The sequence below is a fragment of the Salvelinus alpinus genome, chromosome 2 (assembly GCF_045679555.1).
Source record: "Salvelinus alpinus chromosome 2, SLU_Salpinus.1, whole genome shotgun sequence".
Classification (NCBI taxonomy): Eukaryota; Metazoa; Chordata; class Actinopteri; order Salmoniformes; family Salmonidae; genus Salvelinus; species Salvelinus alpinus.
In genome coordinates, this window is record NC_092087.1 from 71390296 (window position 1) to 71404245 (window position 13950).

A 13950-nucleotide genomic window follows, 5' to 3' on the forward strand; every position below is an offset into this window, starting at 1 on the left:
CACCTCTGCATTTCTTTTCTATTACCAGACCATTTGTTTTCCTCCTGTCTTGGCGTGGAGAATGCTCTGTTTGTTTTTTTCCCTCTATCTCACAGTTCCAGTCTTGAGAGGCCAGGTTTCAGTGATGCCCGTGCCTACCATTGACTGGGGAGGGTGTGTGACAGTGTGCAGCTGGAAAGACATGCCGAATGTGGAACCAGTTTGTCTGCTTTGGGGAGAGAATGCTTTCGCTGACTGAGGCACGGGGTAGGCAGTCCTACAGGAGTAAACGGCAGGGACCGATAACACAGTGTCGCAACTCTCTCACATTGGCAGTTAAACTCTTCAATGGCTGAATAACAAGAACAAACCCAGTCAAAATTGCCCAATGGAGCCTAAGGTAAGAGTTGTGGTCAACTTTTGCTTAAGTACTCCATCCAGACCATATGGTGCCAAGTACTATTGCTATTGTTTAAGAAGTACACAATGATGTAATCGTTGTAGTAGCTAGACGAGTGTCAAGTTTGCAACAGTATGTGCAGGTTTGTAATGCAAATGTCTACAGTAGCTATTGGCATGGATCATGTTTTAATATGCTGATGTGAAACATTTTATACCTGAAAAAAGATATTAAGGATGCATTTAGAGTAGGAGGAACCATACATTTTGACACTGAATTGGCATATTTTTGTACAGTAGTATGTACAGTACAGTACATATTAAAGGTTAAATATTCACATGCATACAGTTTGTCTTGAGTCAAAAGAGAGCTCATAAAATACAACCTGCCATATATGGCAATGGTATATTTGTATATAGGCCTACTACAGCTCTGATTACATCCCTCCTCTCTCCCTTTACACCACTGACACTGACCAAAACGGGTCACCGTCTTCCAGCTGATGGCAAAACTCGAGTCCCACCGCATTATTTCTGCCGCATGCACAAATTCATGATGTTTCTCTTATGAACAGAGTAAGTTAAATATTCTTCAATATTAAAAAAGACCCAAGCTGCTAAAAATAACAATATCGCAAGCCTATCGATACACTTTCCTACTCATTCACAGTGGTGGAAAAAGTACCCAATTGTTATACTTGAACAAAAGTAATGATACCTGAATAAAAAATGACTCAAGTAAAAGTGAAAGTAACCCACTAAAATACTACTTGAGTAAAAGTCTAAAAGTATTTGGTTTTAAATATACTTAATTATCAAAAGTAAATGTAATTGCTAAAATATACTTAAGTATCAAAAGTAAAAGTATAAATAATTTCAAATTCCTCATGTTACGGATATTCAGGGCCACGCTCCAACACTCAGATATATAATTTACAAACGAAGCATGTGTTTAGTGAGTCCGCCACATCAGAGGAAGTAGGGATGACCGGGGATGTTCTTTTGATAAGTGTGTGAATTAGACAATTTTCTGTCCTGCTAAGCATTCAAAATGTAATGAGTACTTTTGGGTGTCAGGGAAATGTATGGAGTAAAAAGTACATCATTTTCTTTAGGAATGTAGTGAAGTAAAAGTGAAAGTTGTCAAAAATATAAATAGTAAAGTAAAGTACAGATACCCCCAAAAAATACTTAAGTAGTATTTTCAAGTATTTTTGCTTTAGTACTTTACACCAGTGCTCATTCATTACTACTGCAGTGCTTGTTGTAATGCTGAGTGGAAATAGGAAGAATGCACATTTTATGGTTTATAAAAGTGTTGAATACAAAGCCTTGACAGTGCTGAGTAAGAACTTAAACAGGAACACACTCATAAAAATTCATTGACAGTCTCGCATGGTTTAAAACGTTTTTAAATCTGACAGTTTCAACTTTGCTGTAGTTTTCTTTTATGCCTGCTAAATTACTGCAGACATGGTAATCTGAGCCCTCGGATTGGTACACTGGATATATGGTACACTGGATATATAGTACACTGGCTCTCCGGGCCCATTGGGAAGGCAGAGTTGTACCTTCAGACACATTAAATGGTTCAAAATCGCAACAGTTCTCCTGCCAGGCAGCTGAATCGGGTACACCTACCATCAACAGCCCGAGACAAATATAAAAATCGATCAACCAGTTGGTGTCCACTGCTCGAGAACGTCTCTCCGTGGGCTGATATTTCTCCCGGGGGAGCTGCGCAGCAGTCTCGGGGCTGGGAGCGCGCAGTCTAGAGGGAACATTGCTGACCAGGTGAATCCAACTGAAAGCTATGATCCCTTATTGATGTCACTTGGTAAATCCACGTCAATCAGTGTAGATGAAGGGAAGGAGACCGGTTAAAGAATCATTTTTAAACCTTGAGACAATTGAGACATTTATGTGTGCCATTCAGAGGGTGAATGGTCAAGACAAAACATTTAAGTGCCATTGAACGGGCTATGGTAGTAGGTGCCAGGCGCACTGAATTGTGTCAAGAACAACTCAAATCAAATTGTATTTGTCACACGAGTCAAATACAACAGGTGTAGACCTTACAGTGAAATGCTTACTTACAAGACCTTAACCAACATTGCAGTTTTAAGAAAATACCTAAACAAAAAGTAAGAGATAAGAATAACAAATAATTAAAGAGCAGCTGTATATAACAATAGCGGGGGTATATGCAGGGGGTACCGGTACAGAGTCAATGTGTGGGGGCACCGGTGTCGAGGTAATTGAGGTATTATGTACATGTAGGTAGAGTTATTAAAGTGACTATGCATAGATAATAACAGAGAGTAGCAGCAGCTTAGAAGGGGGAGGGGGTGCAATGCAAATAGTCAGGGTAGCCATTTGATTAGCCATTCAGGAGTCTTATGGCTTGGGGGTAGAAGCTGTTTAGAAGCCTCTTGGACCTAAACTTGGCGCTCCGGTACCGTTTGCTGTGCGTTGACAGAGAGAACAGTCTAACTGTCACAACTTCTGATGACTTCCCTGCCACCAGTTACGCACCCCTTACACTAACAGAGAGAACAGTCCAGGGTGGCTGGAGTCTTTGAAATCACCTTACCACCTGGTAAGGTCCCTGACCTCCTCCCTATAGGCTGTCTCATCGTTGTCGGTGATCAGGCCTACCACTGTTGTGTCATCAGCAAACTTAATGATGGTGTTGGAGTCGTGCCTGGCTGTGCAGTCATGAGTGAACAGGGAGTACAGGAGGGGACTGAGGTGGCACCCCTGAGGGGCCCCCGTGTTGAAGGCGGATGTGGCGGATGTGTTGTTACCTACCCTTACCACCTGGGGGCGGCCCATCAGGAAGTACAGGATCCAGTTGCAGAGGGAGGTGTTTAGTCCCAGGGTCCTTAGCTTAGTGATGAGCTTTGAGGGCACTATGGTGTTGAACGCTGAGCTGTAGTCAATGAATAGCATTTTCACATAGGTGTTCCTTTTGTCCAGGTGTGAAAGGGCAGTGTGGAGTGCAATAGAGATTGCATCATCTGTGGATCTGTTGGTGCAGTATGCAAATTGTGGGTTTCTGGGATAATGGTGTTGTGAGCCATGACTAGCCTTTCAAAGCATTTCATGGCTACAGACGTTAGTGCTAAGGGTCGGTAGTCATTTAGGCAGGTTGCCTTAGTGTTCTTGGGCACAGGGACTATGGTGGTCTGCTTGAAACATGTTGGTATTACAGACTCAGACAGGGAGAGGTTGAAAATGTCAGTGAAGACACTTGCCAGTTGGTCAGCTCATGCTCGGAGAACACGTCCTGGCAATCCGTCTGGCCCTGCGGCCTTGTGAATGTTGACCTGTTTAAAGATCTTACTCACATCTGCTGCGGAGAGCATGATCACACAGTTGTCCGGAACAGCTGATGCTCTTTTGCATGTTTCAGTGTTACTTACCTCGAAGCGAACATAGAAGTAATTTAGTTCGTCTGGTAGGCTATTGTGTCACTGGGCAGCTCTCAGCTGTGCTTCTCTTTGTATTCTGTAATAGTTTGCAAGCCCTGCCACATCCGACGAGTGTCGGAGCCGGTGTAGTACGATTCGATCTTAGTCCTGTATTGATGCTTTGCCTGTTTGATTGTTCGTCGGAGGGCATAGCGGGATTTCTTATACGTTTCTGTGTTAAGAGTCCCGCTCCTTGAAAGCGGCAGCTCTACCCTTTAGCTCAGCGCGAATGTTGACTGTAATCCATGGCTTATGGTTGGGGTATGTACGTACAGTCACTGTGGGGATGAAGACCACGATGCACTGATTGATAAAGCCAGTGAGTGTGGTGTACTCCTCAATGCCATCGGAAGAATCCCGGAACATATTCCAGTCTGTGCTAGCAAAACAATCCTGTAGTTTAGCATCTGCTTCATCTGACCACTTTTTTATAGGCCAAGTCACTGGTGCTTCCTGCTTGAATATTTGCTTGTAAGCAGGAATCAGGATATAATTATGGTCAGATTTGCCAAATGGAGGGCGAGGGAGAGCTTTGACCGCGTCTCTGTGTGTGGAGTATAGGTGGTCTAGAATTGTTTCCCCTCTGGTTGCACATGTAACATGCTGATAGAAATGAGGTAAAACTGATTTAAGTTTCCTGCTGGGTTTTTCACACTCAACAGTTTCCTGTGTGTATCAAGAATGGTCCACCACCCAAAGGACATCCAGCCAACTTGACACAACCGTGGGAAGCATTGGAGTCAACATGGGCCAACATCCCTGTGGAACGCTTTCGACACCTTGTAGAGTCCATGCCCCGACCAATTGAGGCTGTTCTGAGGGCAAAAGGGGAGGGGGGGTCCATTAGGTGTTCCTAATGTTTGGTATACTCAGTGTAGTTTAGTAAATCTGAGTGATTAATATTTTTACATATTCATATTTTGGAGGTATTTGATGATTATGATGAAGTAAATTATGATTATTGTGATCATTGTGGAATTGGTAGCAAAGCACACAAGTTATTGCTCATAGAGCAGCAGTCTCACTAAGCATGTGACACAAATCACTTACACAATTTATACTGTTTACAAATAACTTAATTTGAGCCCCTGCCACAGCAAGCTTTTCATAATAGAAAGTGGTGGGTGTGGTCACTTCTGAGTGTACACCCGACTATAGTGCACTTGTCTCTATTTCCCTGGACAAACTTGTTCCTGTTGTTCCCTCCATCTCCCAAGGCCACACCTCAAATACCTCAAAGGTGCAGCTACCTGGGTGTCAACCATGTAAACAGGTTACCCCTCCATAGTCCCTCTTTAGTTGTGGTGAAACCAAGCTGAGAATTTATTTTCAATAGATTTTTTCCTCCTCAACAGGTTTAAACAGAAGAGCGTTTCATTAAAGGCTGCTGTGAAAACATCAGGAGAATCATGGTATGTGAGATCATTCATCCATTAGCCACGATAATGGTAATAACAAGCATAATCCAACACAATAAGCTAAGCAAAAGGAAATTTACTTTTTGAAAAATACCTATGCCCCAACATTGCTTTCTGGAAGTGAATTCCATTAAAAAAATCTATAAAAAAATTATTGTAAATAAAAATGTTAAGTTCATTGTTGAAATTCTATTTGATGTTTGGGTTATTGAAACATGACCAATGCTGATGCTACACACCTACCTTTGTATATCTGCTTTTAGCCTGGTCACCGTAGGGGAAGGAGCCTCTCTGAGGGGCTGATGCTGGAGGAATCAGAAAAAGGAGGATTGGTCATCTCCAGCGTTATCGGTGGCTCTTCTGGCAATCACGGGCTCAAAGAAGGTATGAGTCTCTTATTTAATGTATACACTTTTTGTTGCGGTACTTACATTGCTTTGAGAAAATGTAAAATTTCACATTTTGGATTGTTGTCTGAATTTTGTGGAACAGTAAAATACAGTGTAACAGTGAAGATCTTTTTTTTTCAGGAGATGAAATTGTGGGTGCCACAATCAACTTTGACCAACTTTCGAAAGACGATGTGTTGAAAATACTGAAGCTGATGGATGATAATGGATTTGATGAGAAGGTTCAAGTTCTGACGAAAAATAATTTGAGCAAGAGTATGGGGACCTTGGACAGCATCAAAGCACCAGATGAGGTTTGTGGAATATAGTTAGTAAATAGAATAAGCAGGGGGGGAAATTATTTCAGAAGGTTGCTGGATAAAATATGTTGTTTGTTAAAGGGTCAGTTTGAGATGTTGGCAATGAAGCCCTTTATTTACTTCCCCAGAGTCAGATAACCTTGTGGATACCATTTTTATGTCTCTGCGTGTAGTTTGAAGGAAGTTGCTAACTAGCATTAGCGCAATGACTGAAAGCTAGCATGCTAGCTGTTCCTGTAGAATTTCCAGTCATTGCGCTAATGCTAGTTAGCATTGGCCCAGTAAAATTACCTCCAACTTCCTTCATACTGGAGGCAAAGACATAACATTTTTATCCACGAGTTCATCTGACTCTGGGGAGGTCGATAAAGGGCTTCATTGCCAACATCTCGAACTGTCCCTTTAAAGGATTGGTTTCTCTTCACAGATGCTGAAGGATTCATATAATAGACTCTACAATGCCAAAATAAATAGGTTCATGACGGATGACAGCCCTGGACAACCTGCAGGTGCTGGGGAAAGAGGCTCCCATAATGGACAGGTGAAGGGCAAGGGACCGGGACCTCTCTGGGACAAGCCTAAAGTGAAAGGTGACCTCAAACTCCCTGTCCTCACCACGGATAACCCAGTTGTGGAGACACCCAAAGTAGATGCTCCTACCTATCTAGAGTCTCCAGACCTCAAATTCTCTGCTCCAAAGTTAAAGGTGCCTGAACTTGATGTCAAAGGTATCTGATGCTCGCGGTGGAGAACTTTCATTGCCTAATGCCAACATTAGTACATCAGATCTCTCCCTGCCTCATTTAAATGGGTCACTAAACATTGATGCTCCATCAGTTAACCTGGAAAGGCCATATCTTGAAACTGATATAGATGCTATCGATGTTCTAGAATTTGATATGTCTTTGCCCGAAGTTGAGCTCAAATGCCCTGATCTTGACCTGAAAGTTATAGATCCACTTCCCAAAGTTGTAGGAGATATCAATGTCCTGGAAGCAGAGCTCAATCTACCAGAGGAGGTTGTCACTGGACCTACTTTAAATATCAACACCCCAAAGTTTGATATTGAAAGAGTTAAAAAATTCTAAATGCCCAAATTTAAGATGCCTGACTTGGGCCTCTCTGGACCCAGAGTAAATGTGCCCAGCCTTGAGGTTGATACACCAAATATGAGGATCCCAGATAAAGATATGCTTGGAGTTAATCTCAAAGGTCCCCAACGAGACCTACAAACACCAGATGTTAATCTCAATGGTCCTAATCTAGATCTGCAAGCCCCAGATGTCAGCATGATGAATATGCCTTCAAGTAAAATCAGAGTCTGGTCCTCCAAGAAACTGAAAAACCCCAACCTTGATGTGGATGATCCCTCTGGTTATTTTGAATTGCCTAAGGTTAGGCTCTCTCGCACAGTACCAAAAGGACCAGATTTAGACATTGATGCAGTTTTAAAGACACCAAACATGCATCTTAAAACCTCTTTGATTGGTGCTCCTGACATGAATGACCCTGATCTAGATTTACCTTCAGTGGACCTTAAAGGTTCCAAAATAGATCTAGAGTTACCAGATGCAAACATTGGTATCCCATCTGGGAAGATCAACACAACAAGTCTTGGTATGCCTGACTTTGATATATCTGGACCAACAGTTAGAACTCCAGACCTGGACCTCTCAGCGGCTGAGATGTGTCTATTAGACGTCCGTCTGCCTGACCTCAGTACTCCAGATATTGACATACCCTCAGGTAAATTCAAACTACAGAAACAACATGCAGAACTCAAAGCTCCTGATTTCAATGTGGATGCCTCCTCTGGTAAACTGAAGATGCCCAAATTTGGCTTCTCTGGCCTAAAAAGACCAGATCTGGGCATTTATGCTGATGTAAAAACACCAAAGGTAAGTCTCAAAGCTCCCAAGATAAAAGGTGGGCTTGATGCACCTGACTTGAATTTACCCAAAGTCGACCTGAAAGCACCTAAATTAGATGTAAACACTCCAGATATTGACATTGATGCAAAAATTCAAAATGCCAGAGTTTAAGATGCCTAAATTTGCCCTTTCAGACCCTAAAGGACCAGACGTTGGCATTGATGAAGACTTGGATGGACCAGATCTGAGCTTATCATCTTCCAAATTAAAACGACCAGACTTGGATGTTGGTAGCCCATCTGGAAAATTAAAGATGCCAAGTTTTAAAATGCCAGACTTTGGCTTCTCAGGGCCAGATGTTCAAGGGCCTGACTTTGAGGTAAAAAATCCAGACTTGGATCTTTCAGCCCCCAAGTTTAAAGGGGGAATTAGTCCCCCAGATTTGGATCTGCCAGATGTAACCCTCAAAGGCCCCAAATTAGACCTCAGTGCACCAGATGTCAACTTTAATATGCCCTCGGGTAAAGTCAAAGTACCTACATTGAAGAAACCAAAGGTTGATCTGAATGCTCCTGATCTGGACAATATTGGCCCCTTTGGTAAACTGAAAATGCCCAAATTTGGGCTGTCTGGTAAAATGCCAAAATCTCCCAAATTAAATCTTAAAGCTCCAAAGATGAAGGGGGGAATTGATTTTCCAGACCTGAATTTCCCAGATGCTGACCTCAAAGCCCCTAAACTAGATGTGAATGCTCCAGATCTCAACATCAATGCACCCTCAGGGAAATTCAAGATGCCTAAATTTGGGCTGTCTGGTACAATGCCAAAATCTCCCAAATTAAATCTTAAAGCTCCAAAGATGAAGGGGGGAATTGATTTTCCAGACCTGAATTTCCCAGATGCTGACCTCAAAGCCCCTAAACTAGATGTGAATGCTCCAGATCTTGACATCAATGCACCCTCAGGGAAATTCAAGATGCCTAAATTTGGGCTGTCTGGTACAATGCCAAAATCTCCCAAATTAAATCTTAAAGCTCCAAAGATGAAGGGGGGAATTGATTTTCCAGACCTGAATTTCCCAGATGCTGACCTCAAAGCCCCTAAACTAGATGTGAATGCTCCAGATCTCAACATCAATGCACCCTCAGGGAAATTCAAGATGCCTAAATTTGGGCTGTCTGGTACGATGCCAAAATCTCCCAAATTAAATCTTAAAGCTCCAAAGATGAAGGGGGGAATTGATTTTCCAGACCTGAATTTCCCAGATGCTGACCTCAAAGCCCCTAAACTAGATGTGAATGCTCCAGATCTCGACATCAATGCACCCTCAGGGAAATTCAAGATGCCTAAATTTGGGCTGTCTGGTACAATGCCAAAATCTCCCAAATTAAATCTTAAAGCTCCAAAGATGAAGGGGGGAATTGATTTTCCAGACCTGAATTTCCCATATGCTGACCTCAAAGCCCCTAAACTAGATATGAATGCTCCAGATCTCGACATCAATGCACCCTCAGGGAAATTCAAGATGCCTAAATTTGGGCTGTCTGGTACGATGCCAAAATCTCCCAAATTAAATCTTAAAGCTCCAAAGATGAAGGGGGGAATTGATTTTCCAGACCTGAATTTACCAGATGCTGACCTCAAAGCCCCTAAACTAGATGTGAATGCTCCAGATCTCGACATCAATGCACCCTCAGGGAAATTCAATATGCCTAAATTTGGGCTGTCTGGTACGATGCCAAAATCTCCCAAATTAAATCTTAAAGCTCCAAAGATGAAGGGGGGAATTGATTTTCCAGACCTGAATTTACCAGATGCTGACCTCAAAGCCCCTAAACTAGATGTGAATGCTCCAGATCTTGAAATCAATGCACCCTCAGGGAAATTCAAGATGCCTAAATTTGGGCTGTCTGGTACAATGCCAAAATCTCCCAAATTAAATGTTAAAGCTCCAGAGATGAAGGGGGGAATTGATTTTCCAGATCTGAATTTCCCAGATGCTGACCTCAAAGCCCCTAAACTAGATGTGAATGCTCCAGATCTCGACATCAATGCACCCTCAGGGAAATTCAAGATGCCTAAATTTGGGCTGTCTGGTACAATGCCAAAATCTCCCAAATTAAATGTTAAAGCTCCAAAGATGAAGGGGGGAATTGATTTTCCAGATCTGAATTTCCCAGATGCTGACCTCAAAGCCCCTAAACTAGATGTGAATGCTCCAGATCTCGACATCAATGCACCCTCAGGGAAATTCAAGATGCCTAAATTTGGGCTGTCTGGTACAATGCCAAAATCTCCCAAATTAAATCTTAAAGCTCCAAAGATGAAGGGGGGAATTGATTTTCCAGACCTGAATTTCCCAGATGCTGACCTCAAAGCCCCTAAACTAGATGTGAATGCTCCAGATCTCGACATCAATGCACCCTCAGGGAAATTCAAGATGCCTAAATTTGGGCTGTCTGGTACAATGCCAAAATCTCCCAAATTAAATCTTAAAGCTCCAAAGATAAAGGGGGGAATTGATTTTTCAGACCTGAATTTCCCAGATGCTGACCTCAAAGCCCCTAAACTAGATGTGAATGCTCCAGATCTCGACATCAATGCACCCTCAGGGAAATTCAATATGCCTAAATTTGGGCTGTCTGGTACGATGCCAAAATCTCCCAAATTAAATCTTAAAGCTCCAAAGATGAAGGGGGGAATTGATTTTCCAGACCTGAATTTCCCAGATGCTGACCTCAAAGCCCCTAAACTAGATGTGAATGCTCCAGATCTCAACATCAATGCACCCTCAGGGAAATTCAAGATGCCTAAATTTGGGCTGTCTGGTACGATGCCAAAATCTCCCAAATTAAATCTTAAAGCTCCAAAGATGAAGGGGGGAATTGATTTTCCAGACCTGAATTTACCAGATGCTGACCTCAAAGCCCCTAAACTAGATGTGAATGCTCCAGATCTTGACATCAATGCACCCTCAGGGAAATTCAAGATGCCTAAATTTGGGCTGTCTGGTACAATGCCAAAATCTCCCAAATTAAATGTTAAAGCTCCAAAGATGAAGGGGGGAATTGATTTTCCAGACCTGAATTTCCCAGATGCTGACCTCAAAGCCCCTAAACTAGATGCGAATGCTCCAGATCTCAACATCAATGCACCCTCAGGGAAATTCAAGATGCCTAAATTTGGGCTGTCTGGTACAATGCCAAAATCTCCCAAATTAAATCTTAAAGCTCCAAAGATGGAGGGAATTGATTTTCCAGACCTGAATTTCCCAGATGCTGACCTCAAAGCCCCTAAACTAGATGTGAATGCTCCAGATCTTGACATCAATGCACCCTCAGGGAAATTCAAGATGCCTAAATTCAGAGGCCTAAAGGGACCAGATGTTGACATTAATGGCACTATAGAGGGACCAGATCTGAACTTGTCATCTCCCAAACTCAAGGGTCCCAAAGCAGACCTAAACATTCCAGACACTGATATTGACAGTCCATCAGGAAAACTCAAAATGCCAACTTTCAAGATGCCAGATTTAGGATTCTCTGGACCAAAAGTTAAGGGGCCTTACTTAGATCTTTCAGCCCCCAAGTTTAAAGGGGGAATTAGTCCCCCAGATCTGGATCTGCCAGATGTAGACCTCAAAGGCCCCAAATTAGACATCAATGCACCAGATGTCAACTTTAATATGCCCTCCGGTAAAGTCAAAGTACCTACATTGAAGAAACCAAAGGTTGATCTGAGTGCTCCTGATCTGGACATTGATGGCCCCTCTGGTAAACTGAAAATGCCCAAATTTGGGCTGTCTGGTAAAATGCCAAAATCCACAAAACTGAATTTCAAAGCCCCAAAGATAAAGGGGGGAATTGATTCCCCAGATTTTAATTTACCAGATGCTGACCTCAAAGCCCCTAAACTAGATGTGAATACCCCAGATATTGACATAAATGCACCTTCTGGGAAATTAAAAATGCCCAAATTTAAAATGCCTAAATTCAGGGGACTAAAGAGACCAGATGTTGACATTGATGGAGACTTAGAGGGCCCAGATATAGATATCAATGCCCCCACAGCTAACCTCAAAGGTCCCAAAACAGGTCTAAAAATGCCTGATTTCAGACTATCTGGCCCAAATGTAGATTATGATTTACCCAATATTGACCTCTCAGCCCCAAAGCTAAAAGGGGGAATCAGTCCCCCAGATTTGAGACTACCTAAGGGTCATCTCAGAGGGCACCAACTAGACCTCAATGCTCCAGATATGCCCTCAGGTAGATTCAGAGTTCCAACCATAGAGAGGCCAAATGATAGCATCAAAGCCCCTGATTTTGACATCAACACTCCTTCATTCAAAATGCCCAAAATGCCTACATTTGTGTTGCCTAGTCCAAAAAGACCAGATCATGACATCAGTGCTGACATAGGTTTTAAATTGTCAAAGATGAAAGGTGGGATTGGTTCACCACACCTGGACCTACCTACAGTTGACCTAGAAGCCCCTAAGATAGATGTAGACACTCCAGATATGAACATTGATTCACCCTCTGGGAAATTCAAAATGCCCCAACTCAAAATGCCTAAATTCAGCCTTTCTGGCTTGAAAGGTCCAGATCCTGGAATAGATGTAGACATCGATGGACCGGACATAAGCTTGTCAGCCCCGAAAGTAAACACAGGGATCGGTAGTCCAGATTTAGACATAAATGTTCCCTCTGGTAACCTCAAAGGCCCCCAAGCTGATCTCAATTTGCCAGACAGTGACATTGCTATACAATCTGAAAAATTCAAACTGCCATCCTTTAAATTGCCTCAGTTTGGAAGTCCCAATCTAAGGGCAGGTACAGATATGGACTTTATGAAAAGAAATGACATTTCTCCTCCAAAGGCTAAAGTGAATCTAAAAGCACCAGACTTGAAAGTTAGTCACCCAGATGTCAGCCTGAGCATACCCAAAGCTGATATCAGAAGCCCGGAATACAAAGTGTCATCTCATAGTAAACGCAGGTCTGATATCCCAGGTGGAGCGCATATAAAAGTGCAAGCAGAAGACATAAATGCAGAAGTGACACTGCCACACACTGATAGGAAGTCTAGGAAGGTCAAAGAAAGGGCCAGTTATCCCATTGCAGACATTGATTTGCCAAAAGTTGAGTATGAAGTGTCTGGTTTGGAACTGAGAGGTTCAGACCTTAATGATTCCACAGGGAAATTCAAAATGTCCAAATCCAAGACTTCTAAATTGGGCAGTCATACAAGAATACCAGACCTTGATATAGACTCAAGTCTTGCCAGTATTAACGCTTCAGTCCCTAAACTCCCACCCCCAAGGTATGGAGTAGAGGTTTCACAGCCAGACTTACATTTGAGTAGAACTGACCTCAAGGGCAATAAACATCATATGAAAGCCCCAGCTGGTGAAACTGGCAGAACAAAAAGGAGAAGTCCAAAACAGTCTGAAATTGGAACGTCCACGCCAAATTTTACTCATGGTTCAAACCGCAAAATGTCTGAAGATCAAGAAGGATATTTTGTCACTGTATTTCCCAAACATCTCAAAGGGGATGTACCAGACGGAACCGGGAGGCCGAAAAATCATCACAAGGAAGAGTCAAACCGTAGATCTCATACACTCAGAAGTCTCGACTTCAGTGCATCAAATATGGACCTTGAAGTTCCAGAAGATGAGAACTTAAAAGGGTCAACATTCTGGCTTTCAAAGCTTATATAGCATTCAGACAACTGACTAAATGTCATTTTAGGCTGGTTTGAATCACAATCTTCTGTTGAAACATAATGCAGAAAACGTCTGTTACATATAAAACAAGCATCAGATTATTTGCACTTATTTGTACTTTTTTATGTAAATTGATTGGTATTTGTTATGAACATGTTGAAAACTAATGTGTAAAGCTTTCTTTTGTCAAGTGATTAAAAAAATGTATGAAAGGTTTGTTATGTTCTGCTGATAAGCTATTCGAATGGTATTTTTACTCTACACTTGCTACATTGTAATAAAATTTAATGGGATTTAGTAACTTTTATAAATCTTTGTTTTATCTTTCTTTACATAAATTCAACAAAATGATTAATTCAAAACAACTTCA

The 13950-nt window shown here is 42.1% G+C and overlaps 1 protein-coding gene across 1 annotated transcript; it reads left to right on the forward strand.

Moving 5' to 3' along the window:
- The first annotated feature begins 246 nt into the window (after positions 1-246).
- LOC139567632 (neuroblast differentiation-associated protein AHNAK-like) lies at positions 247-13877 on the forward strand. The gene is made up of 6 exons (XM_071389014.1): positions 247-379; positions 5207-5263; positions 5533-5653; positions 5800-5972; positions 6406-6568; positions 8044-13877. The coding sequence occupies exons 2-6, from the start codon at positions 5261-5263 to the stop codon at positions 13572-13574; spliced, it is 5991 nt and encodes a 1996-aa protein (XP_071245115.1). The 5' UTR covers positions 247-379; positions 5207-5260; the 3' UTR covers positions 13575-13877.
- Positions 13878-13950: the final 73 nt, after the last annotated feature.

Excerpts from the sequence above, each read along its gene's own strand:
- LOC139567632 (XM_071389014.1), top strand. Across the intron at positions 5,973-6,405 it reads GCATCAAAGCACCAGATGAG|ATGCTGAAGGATTCATATAA; the intron begins GTTTGTGGAATA and ends TTCTCTTCACAG. Across the intron at positions 6,569-8,043 it reads GGACAAGCCTAAAGTGAAAG|ACCCTAAAGGACCAGACGTT; the intron begins GTGACCTCAAAC and ends TTGCCCTTTCAG.